This window comes from Poecilia reticulata, chromosome 6 (genome assembly GCF_904066995.2).
Source record: "Poecilia reticulata chromosome 6, P_reticulata-male-v2, whole genome shotgun sequence".
In the NCBI taxonomy this organism is placed as follows: Eukaryota; Metazoa; Chordata; class Actinopteri; order Cyprinodontiformes; family Poeciliidae; genus Poecilia; species Poecilia reticulata.
The window spans coordinates 32,025,223-32,045,135 of record NC_088835.1 but is presented as its reverse complement, the minus strand read 5'-3'; the positions used below and the strand labels follow the sequence as shown (position 1 = coordinate 32,045,135).

Below are 19,913 nucleotides of genomic sequence, written 5' to 3'. Positions count from 1 at the left end.
TGCTAACTGCTAACCAGGCTGGGCCTGATATCCAGCAAGTTTAGCACGATTAGCATGCTAACTGCTAACCAGGCTGGGCCTGATATCCAGCAAGTTTAGCACGATTAGCATGCTAACTGCTAACCAGACTGGGCCTGATATCCAGCGACAGTTTAGCACGATTAGCATGCTAACTGCTAAAGAGGCTAGGCCTGATATCGAGCAACAGTTTAGCACGATTAGCATGCTAACTGCTAACCAGGCTGGGCCTGATATCCAGCGATAGTTTAGCACGGTTAGCCTGCTAACTGCTAACCAGGTTAGGCCTGATATCCAGCGACAGTTTAGCATGGTTAGCCTGCTAACTGCTAACCAGGCTAGACCTGATATCCAGCGACAGTTTAGCATGGTTAGCCTGCTAACTGCTAACCAGGTTAGGCCTGATATCCAGCGACAGTTTAGCACGATTAGCCTGCTAACTGCTAACCAGGTTAGGCCTGATATCCAGCGACAGTTTAGCACGATTAGCCTGCTAACTGCTAACCAGGTTTGGCCTGATATCCAGCGACAGTTTAGCATGGTTAGCCTGCTAAACCACCCTAACCATGGTGTAGCAGCCCAGGCCTGATAAGTTTAGCTGCGGAGCTGTGTAGCCTTGGCTGCTCTCTCACAGCCTGATGGTCGATCTCGTAAGTTTTAGCTTATATAAATATAAAACGTTAAGCTAAGCATTAGCTGTGCTTCCTGTCTGTAGTAATGCTGTGGAGATGTCGGCGCCTCTGATCCGTGTTCTGCTGGTTCTGCAGCAGTGGTGCCTGTGCAGCAGCACTGCAGTCGGGTAACTTACATCTGTCATTGTTGTCTGACTTCAAAGCTGCCAATTCACAGTTTCTTCAGAGAAATCCCCCAAACCTGACAGCATTAGAATACCATCAAACACTCGGCTGCCTTTGAAATGCCACTGACACTGTTTGGTGCTGCAATTTGCAGCCTCTAAAGAGTCAGGCATGTTATTGAAATAAATCTGGGGCTTGTAATGGGGATGGAAATGAACACATCTTTCATGCTTCGGCTTAGAGAGCGTTGAGTTTGTGCGATAGCAGCTTCTGCAGGGAGACGCTGCGCTGACTTCCTCCCTCGCTGCCTGTTGGACTCGTATTAATTCTGCCATTTTTTGGATTCGTTTTACTTTCTCATGTTCTGTCTGATCCTCTGCTCCTCTCGATGGTAAATAAAGATTTATCTGCAGAGAGGCGGTAGCAGCCAGACTGAACGGATACAAAGGTGAAGTGTATCAAATGAGCGTCCTGATAAACCGCAGCCTATTGGTCAGAGTCGGGGAGGCCGACCAGGCCTGGCTCTGCTACTCGCTGCTGGAGGATGGACGGTTAAAGCAGCAGACAGAAAAGTGTTAATTACATTAATAGATGGCTGCCGCTGTTAAACGGCGTCCCTGCTGCGTCGCTCCGCGCATCAACACAATCCCTCCAGAAATACAAACGCTGTAACGGCCTGGTTTTATTAGAGGACATAAAGGTGTTTATGCTCCTTTTCTCTGCAGGTAATTAAGACTATATGAGTGATTTAAACATGCAGGGGAGTCTCAGCGTAGAGCGGATGTTTCTGCAGTTTGTTCTGGTTTCTGCAGCTCGTTATCCTGTGAACAGTTTGTGTTCCTCAGCGGAGGGGAAGGCCGGCCTGGAGCTCCAGCTTCGTCTCCGACTCTCTGGTCTGTTCCTGCCTGCTGATCCGCCAGACCGGAACCAGCAGAAACCAACCAGAGCTTTGGGCTCAGCTGGTTCTCCGGTTCGGCGGCAGAGAAACACTTTCTGCTCTCACAGAAACAGAAAACATCTCAATAATGTCAAAGCTCCTGTCAGCATGAAAACGTTAGAAATATAATATTAATCCGACCAGAAATGTTGCATTAATTAAAGCGTTTATTTCCTGGAGGCTGGATATTGTAACTTATTAAACATTGTTAAACCACTGTATTCAAATTAATCAATCAAACTTTATTTGTGTAGCACATTTCAGCAGCAAGGCGTTTCAAGGTGCTTTACATAATTAAAGAAAAAGTAAAAACAGCATGTCGCATTGAATAAACGGTAAGAAAGAGAAAGATTTTGAAAAAAAGATAAAAACATACTTTGGTGACGTCTCTGCCGTCCGTTTAACAAATTTCAAATGAGCCATTTGATAAAACAGAAATCAGAATGAATTGTTTCTAAACCGTGTTGCTTTGACCAGATTTCATCTTCATGATTACTGACCGTTTTTGTCCAACCGAAGGACTGGCAGTGAACTTTGACCTGCTCACAATCTGCAGACGTTCTGACGTCACGCGACGGTTTCCGACCTGCTGCTGGTCGTCGTCTCGCCTCTCCAGGGCCGTTAATGTCAGGAGTAAAAGTGAAACCACAAAGACGACGGCCACAATCAGCCAGAATTTATTCAATCAAATGCATAAAATCACACCAACAGCTCAACATGACCGTCTGATACAAAAACCACAACAGAACATTTATTATTTATATATCCGCGTCTCCAGACTGTCATGATTTGTGGTTGATTGGGGTGAGAAAGAACAGAGACCCAGGTTGAAGAAGACGAAGATGAAGGTTTATTGTTGGAACAGCCCATATGCAAGCAGCTCAGGGGAAACAGACAGGAGACACTAGGGAGACGAACACTGGACGAGGATCCGACAAGAGACAAAGACAACAGGTGGACTTAAATACACAGGGAGGGAAATCAGGGAACGAGACACGAGGACAGGGACAGGACAAGACAGGGACGGGACAGGGACAGGACAGGGACAAGGACAGGGCAGGGATGGGACAGGGACAAGGACAGGGACAGGACAGGACAGGACAGGGACAAGGACAGGACAGGGACAAGACAGGACAGGGACAGGACAAGGACAGGACAAGACAGGACAGGGACAAGGACAAGACAGGACAGGGACAGGACAGGGACAAGGACAGGACAAGACAGGGACGGGACAGGACAGGGACAAGGACGGACAAGACAGGACAGGGACAGGACAGGGACAAGGACAGGGACGGGACAGGGACAGGACAGGACAAGACAGGACAGGGACAGGGACAAGACAGGGACGGGACAGGACAGGGACAAGACAGGACGGGGACAGGACAAGGACAGGACAAGACAGGACAGGACAGGGACGGGACAGGGACAAGGACAGGGACAGGACAGGGACAAGGACAGGGACGGGACAGGACAAGACAGGACAGGGACAGGACAGGACAAAACACAGAAAACACAGAACACAACACGGAGAGCTGTGTGGACAGGATCAGCCATCTAAACTGTTTTAGTTCAATTATTTCATATCGAAGCCAAACATCATTAAAAACCAGCATAATTAAGCTAATATTTCCAACAGCTGTTTGCTGGTATGAAGCCAAGTCTTCCTGAATGTCCCGCAGAGATCATCCTAAAGTACTGATGACTCCAGCAGCACTTTAAATGGCACAACTTCGTCAAAAGCTCTTTCAGCTCTGAGCAGCGATGAGCTTCTTTACATCCGATTATATCTGACCAGCATGAATGGAGAACAAAATGCCCAGTCTGATCCGGTACCTAACGCTCTGTCTGATCCTGCGTGACGCTGCGTGACGTTCCGTCTGATCCGGTACCTAACGCTCTGTCTGATCCGGTACGTGACGCTCCGTCTGATCCGGTACGTGACGCTCCGTCTGATCCGGTACGTGACGCTCCGTCCGATCGGGTACGTGACGCTCCGTCCGATCCGGTACGTGACGCTCCGTCCGATCCGGTACGTGACGCTCCGTCCGATCCGGTACGTGACGCTCCGTCCGATCCGGTACGTGACGCTCCGTCCGATCCGGTACGTGACGCTCCGTCCGATCCGGTACGTGACGCTCCGTCCGATCCGGTACGTGACGCTCCGTCCGATCCGATACGTGACGCTCCGTCTGATCCGGTACGTGACGCTCCGTCTGATCCGGTACGTGACGCTCCGTCTGATCCGGTACGTGACGCTCCGTCTGATCCGATACGTGACGCTCCATCTGATCCGGTACGTGACGCTCGTCCGATCCCGGTGAGCAGCAGCAGCGCTGACTGGGAGGTGATGGATGCTGCTGCAGGCCCGGTGGGTGAGAGAGATGAACCTGAATATGATGAGGGAAACTCCTGGTGGAGAGGAAGCAGACAGGAGTCACTGCGTGATGCGTTTGTGGTCCTGTGGATTTAAATAGTTTTTTCTGTGTCTGCAGGAAGCTGGAGGCTTTTTTTTAGTATTTAATTTTTTACGGTTTTATTGACTCTAGTGGCCTTTATTTGATAGTTAATGACAGATGGTGGAAGACATGCAGCAAAGGTCACCAGGCCGGGAACCGGACCGGCGCTGAGGCCTCCATTTGTGGTTGCGCTTGACCCCTGGCCCCCACAGCGCCCCCAGGAAGCCGGAGGCGTTAGTGCGTCCAGACAGGGCAGCATGTTGGAGCTGCTGACCTTCCCTCTCAACATGCTGCTCTTTGCTCCGCTGCTGTTTTTCCTCCAGCGATGTGTTTATATCGAAGCTTCATGTGTCTGACAGCCGCTCAGGTTCTGCTGTGACTGTCATGGCCGCCGCTCCTCCTGCGGTCCTGTTGTTTGTAATTTGCAGGGAACATGTCACAGCAGTGTGTGTGTGTGTGTGTGTGTGTGTGTGTGTGTGTGTGTGTGTGTGTGTGTGTGTTGCAGTGGAGTTTGATGACTGCGCGGGGAACGAGGACGTGTCGTTTGAAGTGTCTGACCCCAGCTTCCTCGTGGACGGAGACCTGAACCTGGTTCCCCGCCGGGTCGTGGAGTCCTGCGGGCCGGTGCTGCTGGTCCACGGCTTCGGATCGCACGCAGACGACCGGGCGCAGGTGGACGTGTCCGGACTTCCTGTCCGGTCGGACAACACGCTCCCGGTGAGTTGCTTCGGCTCTCTAGTTGAAATGGAAACAGGAAGTAATGAAGCTCGGTTTATAGAGAGGATGTTTCAGATTAACAGGCTATTTGTTCCCATTAAAACATTTTTTCCATGTTGTACGTGAATTTCATTTTTCATCATTATAAAGGAATTATTGACTTTAAACAAACTCCTATAAAAACTAGGAGTTATTTTAAGTGCACTAAGACATTTTCAGTGGAAACTAGAGAAACGACACTTGGTCAGATTTAGTGTTTTTGCTCTGTGTATAATTTTTCACATGAGTTCTGGTAATGGCTGTTTCATTGAAGAAATATAAAAAATATGATTCTGATTGAGAAAATATGACAAAGTGTCCGTCGTGATTAAGAATCCAGATCATGTTTTAAAGAAAAGTTTCCAAAACGATCAAATGAAGCTCCATCTATTGAGACGTGTGTCTGGCTGCCACCCAGGCTTTTCCGACATGTTTACGTTTCCTGTTGCGTCGTCATGGCGACTGCAGCGCCGCAGACGCCATGACAACGCGTCTGATGTCACAGAAACATCCAGATATTTAATCTGGTGCTACGCTGAGCAGACGCTCTGTCTGCGCTGATGAACATCACTTAGCTTAGCATCACTAAGACGTGACAGCTGGAGAATAAAAACCTTCCCATCCGACTCCGTTTGTCTTCATCACCATTTATATCAACGTTTATATTTATTACTCACACAGAATAAAATTCTTCCTGTCAGCTGCATCTCAGCCACAAAATGATCCGTTTATTTCCCCAAATATGAGACGGTGACTTTGATGAGCAGACAAAACGCTGCAGACAGAAAACGCTTGAGGGGAGAAGCTGTCAGGGAGGCATCGTTCATGTGTCGGCCATCTTAATCGCAAATGTAAGACATTAAAAACGAAGTTGCTCAGATATTTGGAGTCTGTTGCCAGTCTGTCTTCTGCAGACGTTCTGCCCACTGATGCAGCTTCAGTTTTCACCCATCAACATGTTTGCATCACCTGAAAGGTGCGGCGGGAAAACGACGCAGGATTCCCGACTCATTTCAGACGGGAGCGATTCGCCCGTCTGCTGCTGGCGTCACTGGAAACCAGCAGAGGATTTATCCTCAGCGTTAAACGGAAAACGAGCCGGTTCAAAAACCTGCTGGTTATTACATCACAGTCTGCCCTGTTACCTAGCAACCCCAGTGAAGCGTTCAGTTGTTGGCGGGAAGCCTCTTCTGGTCCGAGTCTGATGAACCGTTCTGCATCGTTTCACAGGAACAAAGTTTAAATGTTTGGCAGAGACATTGAAACATGAAAGGAGCTGAAAACAGGAAGTGAGGAGGTGAAATCTGATTACCTGAGGTTCTACATCAGCGAGGAAAGTTTGGTTCTCCTTTTCTTTGATTAATCCAAAGTCTCTGCAGGCGGCAGGATGATTGTTTGCGTTTCATCCCAAAACTGGGCTCCATCTGCTTTGGTTCATGTGACGCTTCACTGGGGGACGATTCCAGAAGCTGGAGATCCTTCAGTGGGATCATCCGCCTCTCTGCTGCAGGAGGAGGCCGGCTGCTGGCTTCTAGTTGCTGCTGTGGGTCTCAGGTGTTCTGGTTGCTGGACTCGAGGTTCTGACAGACGTGGTTTGCGTTTCATTCAGCTTTTCTTCCTCTGTTTACATTTTCTGAGGTGACATTTTCATTTAGTGAGGTTTGTGATCATGTATTCTGCTGGAGACATGAGATTTCTGTGTCAGGTAATTGATGTAGCACTTGGGGTCACAATGGATTATCCTGACATTTAATATAATTATTTTCCGCCGCGGTCCCCAGGAGACGGATCCTTTGACTCCGTCATGTCGCCGTCCTCACATCTCGCTCTGCCGGCATTAGCAGATTTAATTGAATTTCTCAAATGTCTTAACAACTCTCTGAAGGATTGAGATTAAATTTGGAACATGCTTGTCTTGCTGAAGATGAAATGTAATCACTGCTGATCCTCCGGCTTTAAGACACGGAGACATTTCTGCTCTGATTGATGACAGAGAGACAAACTTCCTAAACGGCTCAGCTGCTGTTTGCTCAAAGTGTTTCTTCCTGCAGTTCATTAAAGCTTCATGGGAGATTCTGATCAACGCAGCTTTCCAATAATAAGGGCCGTATTTCAGTGCTGAATGAAGACTTTAACTCAGGAGGGAGGGAGGGAGAGCAGTCAGCACCTCACCGCTCCACCTCCAGCCTGGCTCCGTCTCAGTCGTTCCATCAAACGTCTCTTCAGAGATTTTCTAACAAAGTTGCTGCGTTTTTAAAATCCCACCGACTGACATCTACAATCTGAGATCATATTTGTGTCTTTGCTGTTTTCTGATCATCTTCGCATTCAGCTGCTCTCTCTTCTTTTTGCAGCTCATTGTCGTGTTTTTGTTGGTGTTGGATTCATATTTGCCAAAACCTCCTTTTGTTTCCCGCCTCATGCAGAGCGTGAATATTCAGTGTGGATGTATTGGCAGAACAAACGGCTTGTGGTGGAAACGTTGGGCTGTGATAATTGATAAGTGCCTGCAGTGGAGGTGGAGAGAATCAGGTTGTAATTTGTCAGCGCTAGTTTGGTGTAACACAGGCCCAGAGGGAGATAAGTGGCTGATGAATGATTCCTATTATAAGCAAAACTCTGAATTTAATGAGTAATTTATTCCCCCCTTTTTTGCAACCGATCAATATGTGAATTAATGGAAGAATGCGTTTCAATTTAACAAGTGCACGCTCCAAGATGCACACTTCCCTCTGTATTGTTGTTGTTTTGGCAGCACAGCGGCTGTGCAGAGCATTTCTCTGCCTTCAGGGAGCAAAACAGGCACCGTTCAAATGTAGCAGTTGATAAGACCCAAAATAAAAAGCCTGTTTATTGTTCTTTTGTTATGTTTTATATATTCTCCATGTGCTCAGGCTGAAATGTAATATTGCGTCTCCTGTAAAAGCCTGATCCTGCAGAGGGAAACAGATTTGCTGTAAGCCGGCGCTCAGCCAGGCCTTTGAGACGACGAAGACGAGACATCCTGCCAACATAAATCATCTTTCCTCTTCCTGCACCCATCAGACCACAAAGCAGCACAACAAATACACCTGGGAAGGAAACTGAGTAAAAGTTACTCACTTACTTTATTATCACAATCAGACTCAATGTGTTGATTCCCTTATTATTATTATTTCATCATTTCTAGCATCACTTTGGCCTCATCCATCTAAAGCGATGATCTGTCTGTTTTCCTGCTGCTCGGCTCTTAGAACCGTCTGAAAGCAGCTGAAAGGTCAGCAGCAGAAGTAGGTCATTGCATAAAACTTTTTAAAGAAACCCTAAAATTAGGTGGCGGCTAAAGCAGAGAAGCTAAAATTGGATAATGAGGAAGATGAGGAACGTAAAGCTGCTGCTGCTGCTCACAGGAGAGTCCAGCAGCTCTGCAGAACCAGTACAACCAGTAAAAACATCGATTCTGTTCAGTTTGCTCAACATCCCAACCATGTTGACTTAAATATGATGTTTTATAAGTTAGAGGACTGAATACAGAGCAAAGACGTTATAACAGATGATTCAAACCTTAATTTGTTGTGATTAATGTCTTACTATGAATTTTAGAAAATATTTTCATATTCAGTTTGTTAAACTTTATAATTTTCACTTCAATATATTTTAATTTCTGCGGACGGAAATTAAAATATACTGGATGGACTGTCAGCAGATTGTTTAGAGGAAAGCGGAGAGGCCTTCAGGCCAACCTGTCGGCCATGTTGGAGTTTCTCTGGTCCGCTGACCCGGTCCGCTGACCCGGTCCGCTGACCTGGTCCCTGACTGACCCAGTCCCTGACTGACCCGGTCCCTGACTGACCCGGTCCGATGACCCGGTCCCTGACTGACCCGGTCCCTGACTGACTCGGTCCCTGACTGACCCAGTCCCTGACTGACCCAGTCCCTGACTGACCCGGTCCCTGACTGACTCGGTCCCTGACTGACCCGGTCCCTGACCCGATCCCTGACTGACCCGGTCCCTGACCCGGTCCCTGACTGACCCGGTCCCTGACTGACCCGTCCCCTGACCCGGTCCCTGACCCGATCCGGATGTTCAGCACCGTTTGGACTTTCTTCTCCCTGCGTCTTTCCTGTCATGTGACCGTGTCGATCCTTCATATTATTGGAGTTTGTGTCTGAAATGTGATTAACTGTAAATGTTATTGATGCATGGATGTTTCAGTGACTCATTAGTGCAGCTGGTTCCTAGTTTACATGTATCCCAGGTGAACTAAGCGGGCGCTGCTGTCACTGCCGGCCAGCGCTGGCCTTGACGTCGCCCATTTCTCTCCGGTCTGCAGACGTTGTCACAAATGAGTAATGGCTCTTCTCAATATAGCCGTGTGGGTAAAAATGGCAGAATGGACAAGGACACGACTTTGCTGCTGCAGGAGCTCATAGCTCCACTGACAGTGACAGAGGTTCCCTGTTCTCCGTCTGCAGAAACACACACACACACACACACACACACACACACACACACACACACACACACACACACACACACACACACACACACACACACACTGCTGTTTACTCTGCAGGATGGATGTGAAGCCTCCATCCCGCCTCATGCTGGACAGGTTCAGCTTTCCTCTCTCAACAATCACCTGGAGGACGAGAAGCAGATGCTTCAGTGGTGCAGCAGTAATTTATGAAAAGTACACATTAAAGATTCATGGCGCCCTTCTCCTCCAGTGTCACCGTACTGTATGAACACTGTTCATCACACAAACGCAGCACAAAGAGGGAGAGTGGAGGGAAGCTGGAGAAACGTCTGAATGAGCTGCAGAGCAGCAGGAATGGAGCAGATGGTGGGTTTTCTCCTCCGGCGACACGGTGAGCCGCCGTCATCAGCAGCTTGAAGACACGGTTCAGTCCTGCTGAGCGCCGCTCTGCCACCATCATGATGCTGCAGTCCCTGCTGCGTCATATCCGCCAGAAGAACAAAGGCATGGAGGCCATGAAGTCACTGCAGCACCGCCTGCAGGCTGCTGGCCTCCGAACCCTTCCAACATCAGCCAGATGTGATGCTGAGATGAAGCGATGCTGTGATGATGAGATGCTGTGATGCTGTGATGCTGTGATGCTGAGACGAAGCGATGCTGCGACATTGTGATGCTGTGATGATGAGATGAAGCGATGCTGTGATGCTGTGATGATGAGATGAAGCGATGCTGCGACGCAGAGATGTTGCGACTCTGTGATGCTGCGACTGTGTGATGCTGCGACAAAGCGATGCTGCGACATTGTGATGCTGTGATGCTGTGATGCTGTGATGCTGAGACGAAGCGATGCTGCGACGCAGAGATGTTGCGACTCTGTGATGCTGCGACTGTGTGATGCTGCGACAAAGCGATGCTGCGACATTGTGATGCTGTGATGCTGCACGCTCACACCCGGGCCGCTCAGTCCCCCTCCGGCTCGTTCATGTGAAATTGTGGGTTTAATCTGCGATGGTTTTCAGAAGCGTCGTGTTTTGCAGCTTCTCGTCTGGCGTCAGTTTTCTGCCTTTGACATTTCAGAGGTCACCCTTGAGTGAGTCCGATAAAAAAAAGGTCATTTCAGCCGGCGGTTCTGCTCGGCTTGGGTTTGTGATTGGACTTTCATGATGCTTTCTCTCCTGAATTTGCTGCTGGTCAGTGGGACGATGAAAAGACCCGCTGCTCTTTCTCACCTCTCTGTTCTGGTGAGAGGAGTGGGAGTCGGGTCAAAGGTCGTCAGATTGAACAGCAGAATAAATAATCCAGAGAAAAATGTAGAATCAGCCAGAATCACAAACGTCTCTGTCCTCCAGACGGAATCATATCTGTTACTGACATTCTTTAATGTTTCATTTCTTCTTTATTTGACAGAGAATCAAACAGACAAAATCAAATCTTCTCTTGGTTTTTTCCCTTTGCTATAAATGCATCAGCGCATAAAACTCCCATCATTTCATCCTGAAATGCAGCAGAATGTACTTACAGGCCCCATCAGCTCCAGGTTCGCCGGGTATGCTAGCATATAAATACAAATATTTATATAAAGATTAAACATGTCTGCTAATGTTGGACCTAAACAATAAACAGCAGGAAATGCAGTCAGCCTGGAATTTAATCTCAACAGTTTGTTGTTTTTCTGCTTGAATGTTGCTTCACACAGGAAACGTCTTCCAACCATTAAACAGTTTATTGATCAATAAAGTCAAACTCAGTATCTTCAGAATATTACAGAAAAAGTCTGAAGTTTCTGCCGTCCGTTTGCTGCTGGTCCGAATCGGAGTGATTGAAACTCTGTGAGCCGTTTGGATGTTTACTGGGATGGATGGTGAGACGCATTGATCACTGATCATCACTGATCATCATTGATCATCACTGATCATCACTGATCATCACTGATCATCACTGATCATCATTGATCATCACTGATCATCATTGATCATCATTGATCATCACTGATCATCATCAGCTGATCATCACTGATCATCACTGATCATCACTGATCATCATCAGCTGATCATCACTGATCATCACTGATCATCAGCTGATCATCATTGATCATCATTGATCATCATTGATCATCACTGATCATCATCAGCTGATCATCACTGATCATCATCAGCTGATCATCACTGATCATCACTGATCATCACTGATCATCACTGATCATCATCAGCTGATCATCACTGATCATCACTGATCATCATTGATCATCACTGATCATCATCAGCTGATCATCATTGATCATCACTGATCATCACTGATCATCACTGATCATCACTGATCATCAGCTGATCATCACTGATCATCAGCTGATCATCACTGATCATCACTGATCATCATCAGCTGATCATCACTGATCATCACTGATCATCATCAGCTGATCATCACTGATCATCACTGATCATCACTGATCATCACTGATCATCACTGATCATCAGCTGATCATCACTGATCATCAGCTGATCATCACTGATCATCACTGATCATCACTGATCATCATTGATCATCACTGATCATCACTGATCATCATCAGCTGATCATCACTGATCATCACTGATCATCACTGATCATCACTGATCATCACTGATCATCATCAGCTGATCATCATTGATCATCACTGATCATCACTGATCATCACTGATCATCACTGATCATCACTGATCATCATCAGCTGATCATCACTGATCATCACTGATCATCACTGATCATCACTGATCATCAGCTGATCATCACTGATCATCAGCTGATCATCACTGATCATCACTGATCATCACTGATCATCACTGATCATCACTGATCATCACTGATCATCACTGATCATCACTGATCATCATTGATCATCACTGATCATCACTGATCATCACTGATCATCAGCTGATCATCACTGATCATCATCAGCTGATCATCACTGATCATCAGCTGATCATCACTGATCATCATCAGCTGATCATCACTGATCATCACTGATCATCACTGATCATCACTGATCATCATCAGCTGATCATCACTGATCATCACTGATCATCATTGATCATCACTGATCATCATCAGCTGATCATCATTGATCATCACTGATCATCACTGATCATCACTGATCATCACTGATCATCAGCTGATCATCACTGATCATCAGCTGATCATCACTGATCATCACTGATCATCATCAGCTGATCATCACTGATCATCACTGATCATCATCAGCTGATCATCATTGATCATCACTGATCATCACTGATCATCACTGATCATCACTGATCATCAGCTGATCATCACTGATCATCAGCTGATCATCACTGATCATCACTGATCATCACTGATCATCATTGATCATCACTGATCATCACTGATCATCATCAGCTGATCATCACTGATCATCACTGATCATCACTGATCATCACTGATCATCACTGATCATCATCAGCTGATCATCATTGATCATCACTGATCATCACTGATCATCACTGATCATCACTGATCATCACTGATCATCATCAGCTGATCATCACTGATCATCACTGATCATCACTGATCATCACTGATCATCAGCTGATCATCACTGATCATCAGCTGATCATCACTGATCATCACTGATCATCAGCTGATCATCACTGATCATCACTGATCATCACTGATCATCACTGATCATCATTGATCATCACTGATCATCACTGATCATCACTGATCATCATCAGCTGATCATCACTGATCATCATTGATCATCACTGATCATCACTGATCATCACTGATCATCACTGATCATCACTGATCATCACTGATCATCAGCTGATCATCACTGATCATCACTGATCATCACTGATCATCACTGATCATCATTGATCATCACTGATCATCATCAGCTGATCATCACTGATCATCACTGATCATCAGCTGATCATCACTGATCATCATCAGCTGATCATCACTGATCATCACTGATCATCAGCTGATCATCACTGATCATCATCAGCTGATCATCACTGATCATCACTGATCATCACTGATCATCACTGATCATCACTGATCATCACTGATCATCACTGATCATCACTGATCATCACTGATCATCACTGATCATCACTGATCATCACTGATCATCACTGATCATCACTGATCATCACTGATCATCTGGGCTGCTGATCAATAATTCATAGCTATTTAAATCATCACAGTGAAACGCTACTTGATTCTTCATCGGTGCAGACAGAGAGTCTACGTTGTTTGAGCAGCAGGTTGTTGGGACGAGGTTTTCAGAACGGTGATGCTGAAGTTTTATTAATCTGATCGATTGGTAGAAACTCAGCATGTTGATCTGATCGACTCCACAGCCTGAAGACCAAAACATGTTTCTTTACTTTGGACCATATTAATATTAACCACCTGAACTTCTTTGTGTTTGAAGTGAGGATCAGTCTCACATGTAGTTAAGAGTATTTTTAAATGTAAACAGAAAACCTGTTATTAAATGATCCTAACCGTTTCCACCTGAGATGCTCTGGAGCCGTTTCAGTGATAAAACTGGAGAGTCCAGCAGCCAGGATTCATCCGGCCGCTTTTCTCCGTGTCGGCTGTAATTTTCATCAATTTTCATCAATATCCGGGCGGAAGGCTCCCTCCCAGCGTCTCCCTCCCAGCGTCTCCCTCCCAGCGGCTCCCTGGTGCTGCTGGAGCGTTTCCCCACATTAGACTCTGAAACTACTTCTTTGTTTACAGCAGCAGGAAAATGAAACAAGATTATGTGTTTTATGTTTTCCGAGATCGAAGCAACATTTCAGAACGACTCCATCTGCTTGAATAATGCAGCTGCTGCACCACAAACGTGTCATCTCTCGCTGCTTCATTTTAGCCTCTCCTCTTGCTTTGCTTCTTTTCTCCGCTGTCGTTATTCTGCACAGCAGCTGAATGCAGGATTAAGTATGAATTTAATTTCAGCGAGAGCTGCTGCCAGGCTGGTTTCATGTTTACTGTAGAAGAAGCTGCTTTGCTTTATGGGGACACGTCGTTCTTCATTTATTAATGTGCCAGTGTGGTTCCAGCTGCCCGTTGGCTCTGGGTTTGGGTGAATCACAGGAGACGTTGCTGCTTCGCCAGGCGGGTTGAAGGTTGGCAGGTTGGTTGGTGGAGCTTGATGAGATGTTGTGTTTCTGTTGCAGGAGGTTCTGGGCCTCGGCCAGAAGCCACCGTACCGATGGAAGAGAGCGCTCCTCGTCCCGCCGATGATCGTCACCGAGAACCAGAGGGCTCCGTTTCCCAGGCTCATCGGCAAGGTAACAAACACCGGCACTCTTCTGCTGGTAGGATTTAATATGGGTGACCTCAGCTGGGGCTTTGCTGTTTACAGCAGTAAAGATGGCCGCCACAGTAAAGATGGCCGCCACAGTAAAGATGGCCGCCGCAGTAAAGATGGCTGCCACAGTAAAGATGGCCGCCTCAGTAAAGATGGCTGCTGCAGTAAAGATGGCTGCTGCAGTAAAGATGGCCGCCGCAGTAAAGATGGCCGCCACAGTAAAGATGGCCACCGCAGTAAAAATGGCCGCCGCAGTAAAGATGGCTGCCTCAGTAAAGATGGCTGCTGCAGTAAAGATGGCCACCACAGTAAAGATGGCCACCGCAGTAAAGATGGCCGCCGCAGTAAAGATGGCCGCCTCAGTAAAGATGGCTGCTGCAGTAAAGATGGCCGCTGCAGTAAAGATGGCCACCTCAGTAAAGATGGCCGCCACAGTAAAGATGGCCGCCGCAGTAAAGATGGCTGCTGCAGCGCTCTGTTTACGGCAGTAAAGATGGCCGCCACAGTAAAGTTGGCCGCTGCAGTAAAGATGGCCACCTCAGTAAAGATGGCCGCCACAGTAAAGATGGCCGCCGCAGTAAAGATGGCTGCTGCAGCGCTCTGTTTACGGCAGTAAAGATGGCCGCTGCAGTAAAGATGGCCACTGCAGTAAAGATGGCCGCCGCAGTTAAGATGGCTGCTGCAGCGCTCTGTTTACGGCAGTAAAGATGGCCGCTGCAGTAAAGATGGCCGCTGCAGTAAAGATGGCCGCCACAGTAAAGTTGGCCACTGCAGTAAAGATGGCCGCCACAGTAAAGATGGCCACCGCAGTAAAGATGGCTGCTGCAGCGCTCTGTTTACGGCAGTAAAGATGGCAGCTGCTGTAAAGATGGCCACTGCAGTAAAGATGGCCGCCACAGTAAAGATGGCCACTGCAGTAAAGATGGCCGCTGCAGTAAAGATGGCCGCCGCAGTTAAGATGGCTGCTGCAGCGCTCTGTTTATGGCAGTCAAGATGGCCACAGCAGTAAAGATGGCCGCTGCACTAAAGATGGCCGCTGCAATAAAGATGGCCGCCACAGTAAAGATGGCCGCCACAGTAAAGATGGCCGCCGTCTCTGGATGGATTGTAAAGTTGCTGAGAGCGACGGCACGGTCAGCAGACGGTCAGCAGACGGTCAGCAGGAAGCTGATGAAGCTAACAGCTAATAGCTAACAGCAGCCTTTAGTGGAGCTGCAGCCTTTGACCCGGTTCTGACCCGGTTCTGTCTGGACGTCGGTTGGGATGTGATGCGTTCACTGACTGCTTTCATCACTCATCATTATCATTTTCAGCCATAGTTTAGTTTTACCGTCTGGATTCTTCTGCTGCTGAGTTCAGACGCTCAGACTGCAGAGACTTTTATAAAATATATTTTATATATGATATGATTTAGTCCCACATCTGGAAGAGGAGCAGATCGGACTGTTTGGGGTGAAAAGGTCGGAGTCGGACCTTTTCACCAGACATGAGTCTCATTCGCTCTGGGTCACTATTTAAAGGCCTGAACTCTTTTTCGACCCACTTATTGTCGTTTTAGTGGATATGAATGAGTTTAGACCTTTAGTTTGTTTGGGGTTTGAAGTGAACGGGGTAAATGTCTGTGTGTGTTTAATCAGTAAACTGGATGGAGTCAACTCGCTCTTCGCTAATGTCGTTTCTAAACATCCCGATCCAGAGCAGGCGATGATGCAGGTGGAGCTTCAGCTCGCTGCAGAGGAGAACCGGGAAACATGTGATATATGTGTTTTATATATATATATATATAAACACCAGCTGGATCAAGTCACAAGCATCACATTTGACCTGCTGACATTTTCATAGAAGCAGATTTTAGAAAAGTTGGCAAGAGATTCCAGCTCACAGGATTTAACTTTATTTCTCAATATGAGCGAAAGAAAAACAAACTTCATGAAACTGTGATATGTTTCACACAGCAGGAAATATTTAAATTAATATAAAGTTAAACTAATATAAAAGAGATTTTACTGACAGGATGGAGGACAAATTTACCAAATGTTTAGTTTAAACTCTGCAGCTGAAAATCGTTTGTGAAGCTTTTCCTGGTCAGTATTTTGTTTTATGTAAAGATGCTCATATATATGATTTGACCTTTTTTCATAAAAGCTGGTTTGTGTCAATGGAGGCAGAAAAGTTTTCAGAAAAGTCAGTTTGCTCTCTGCTCTGCAGCATTACTCTGATTTTAAAGCATCTCTGTCAACAACAGTTATAAATGATGATTTTCTGATATTAAAAGCTTCTTCCAGGAGAGTAAATTATGTTATGTTATTAGAAAAACAAAGCCAAACACATTTTGATTCTTTATTTTCCTTGTATACTTGAAACAAGATGCTTTATTTTAATAATTGTCCTGGTCGGTTTCCCTGCTGCTGTTTGCATTTGGACCAGTTTTTAAACATCATATTTATCATAACAATGAATCAAAATGGTATCATGATAAGACATTTATCACGATAAACGATACGATAAACGATACGATAAACGATACGATAAACGATACGATAAATGCCCTCCGCTCAAGCGAAGCTTCTGATGGGTGGAAGCTCCTGGTTCTGAGTCCCAGAACCCGCTCCGATCCCAGTCCGAACTCGGCACCGTTGGGTTTGCTTGCTCTCCCGGTGCGTTCCCTCTGGATACTCCCGGTGCTTCCTCATGATGTCGGGTCGGACGGCTGCTGCAGTGACGGAGGGAGCATGGAGGACGGATGTTCAGCAGCCGGTTCTGTCCAAACTGAACCTGGACCCGTTCTGGTCACTGACAGACGGCCTGCTGACTCCAGCATCTGAAGAAACCCTCGCCGCGCCCGTCTCCTGACGGATAATTGGACCCTAGGGAGCATGACCCGGCCCGGCGTCTGACTGTGGCTCAGACTGATGCGGCTCCGCTCAGTGAGGCGAGCGAATGCCTGCAGATATCAGGTAATGAAGGACGGTGGAGCCGCTTCCTCTGGCATGCATCTTCTCTCTCTTCAGGGGACGTTTTGGGGAACTTATGCAGATTTGTAGTCTGGTAAACTGGAAGTGGAAACAGAGTCAGGAGAGCCTGTGGAATGTAAATCACGTCTGTGGGCCCAGCAGGAGCTGCAGGCCGTTTGCTGCATGTACATGTTGCTCCCAGACACTTCAGATTCTCCCCCATCACTTATTCCTGCTTCTTAACACTTTCCACTTGCAATTTGATGATCTTTTCATCCTTTGTTCTTCGTCCCTCTCCTCTTCCTCCACACTCAGCCTTGCATGAGGAGACGGGATAATGCCGGCTATTTTACCCCGTAGAAAGCTATATGTTTGCCACTTGGCAAAATTGATTTTCCACACCAACAGTTTTCCGTCTCCTCATACAACGTACCACTTCCATACGGCAGCCGTTCATTTCTCTTCCTCTCCGGGAGATAAGCAGTTTGAAGGAAGGGTGAGCCCAGATTGCAGGAGCTCCGACTTGACATGTGTGGCTGTGTGCATATATAACTCCACTAACGCAGGCGGTGTGTGTGTGTGTGTGTGTGTGTGTGTGTGTGTGTGTGTGTGTGTGTGTGTGTGTGTGTGTGTGTGTGTGTGTGTGTGTGTGTGTGTAGGGGTGTGTGTGTGTGTGTGTAGGGGTGTGTGTGTGTGTGTGTGTGTGTGTCGGCTGTCAGTGCAGCTCACTGGGGAAGGGTAAGAACCTTGTTGTTTGTGTCACACCTCCTGCCAGCTGTGGAATTGTTTTGATGCAGAGGTCGGTGCGCGGCCGTCCCTCCGGGGTGAAAACACCCCAGCAGCTGGAGCAACGAGACTGATGTGCTTAAATGTTCCCACTTCAGCCGCTGCTAATTGGAGAATCTTAGAGAGAAATCAGTCGCAGCTCAAGCAGTAGAAATGTTTCTTCCTGGGATGTTTGTGATCCGATGTGGGTAAAACTGAGCGTCGCGCCGCTCCACCCTCAGCGCCGCTCCACCCTCAGCGCCGCCCCACCCTCAGCGCCGCCCCGCCCTCAGCGCCGCTCCGCCCTCAGCGCCGCTCCGCCCTCAGCGCCGCTCCGCCCTCAACGTTGCTCCGCCCTCAGCGCCGCTCCGCCCTCAGCGCCGCTCCGCCCTCAGCGCCGCCCCGCCCTCAGCGCCGCTCCGCCCTCAGCGCCGCCCCACCCTCAGCGCCGCCCCACCCTCAGCGCCGCCCCGCCCTCAGCGCCGCCCCACCCTCAGCGCCGCTCCACCCTCAGCGCCGCCCCGCCCTCAGCGCCGCCCCACCCTCAGCGCCGCCCCACCCTCAGCGCCGCTCCACCCTCAGCGCCGCTCCGCCCTCAGCGCCGCTCCGCCCTCAGCGCCGCTCCGCCCTCAGCGCCGCTCCGCCCTCAGCGCCGCTCCGCCCTCAGCGCCGCTCCACCCTCAGCGCCGCTCCGCCCTCAGCGCCGCTGCGTCTCAACTGAAGGAAAACAAAGACACACACGAGTCATTTGGGTGAAATAGATGAGCTATAAATAATAACACGTCGATTTCACTTGGGAAATTAACAGTTTTAGTTTAGCAGCAGCAAAATCATGAGTGTGAAATATTAGACCAAACTTCCTCCCTGATGAGGCTAACATAAAGGTAATAAAGCTGGAGAGATGCATGCTGGGTAATCTGACTCATTAGGTTCCTTATTGAGTGTTTATCAGCTCAGTGACTGTTTGATTCTCTTTCACCTCTGTGACCTTCGTCTGGGGAAACGGAACGAAAATGTTTGTGTAACAATAATTTATTCTTTTAGCTTTTAAATGTTGCAGAGGTTCGATTTTACAGAAACGTTTAACTGACAAAACCAGGAAATAAATTCAGTAGCAACAAAACAAGACTGAGATTTACAGCCTGATATAATATAAACCTCATCACAGCTTCAGGTCTGGTTATTGTGAGGTTTATGACTGTCGTCTGGAGGAGAAGCAGCAGAACCAGAGGGAAACGTCCTGACTGAGAATCACCACGGATTCCTCCAGGAATCTGTTCGAACCCACAGGATGGTGAAGCTGATCTGGTTGGGCTGGAACCAGATTCTGCTCTGCTGGTTTGGGTCGTTTTCCTAAATGTCCCCATATCCTGATGCTGAGCTGCCATGTCTCAGTAAAAGATCATTATGTCATGAAATATAGTTTAAGATTCACTAAATTAAGACAATG

General features: G+C 47.6%; 1 protein-coding gene across 1 annotated transcript in view; it reads left to right on the top strand.

The window, feature by feature from the left end:
* cdh13 (cadherin 13, H-cadherin (heart)) overlaps positions 1-19,913 on the top strand; it is a 279,377-nt gene that overhangs the window by 100,768 nt on the left and 158,696 nt on the right. The window contains exons 3-4 of the mRNA XM_081608422.1: positions 4,714-4,925; positions 14,611-14,724. Of these exons, the coding sequence (XP_081464548.1) occupies positions 4,714-4,925; positions 14,611-14,724 (326 nt within the window). The remainder of the gene's footprint in view (positions 1-4,713; positions 4,926-14,610; positions 14,725-19,913) is intronic.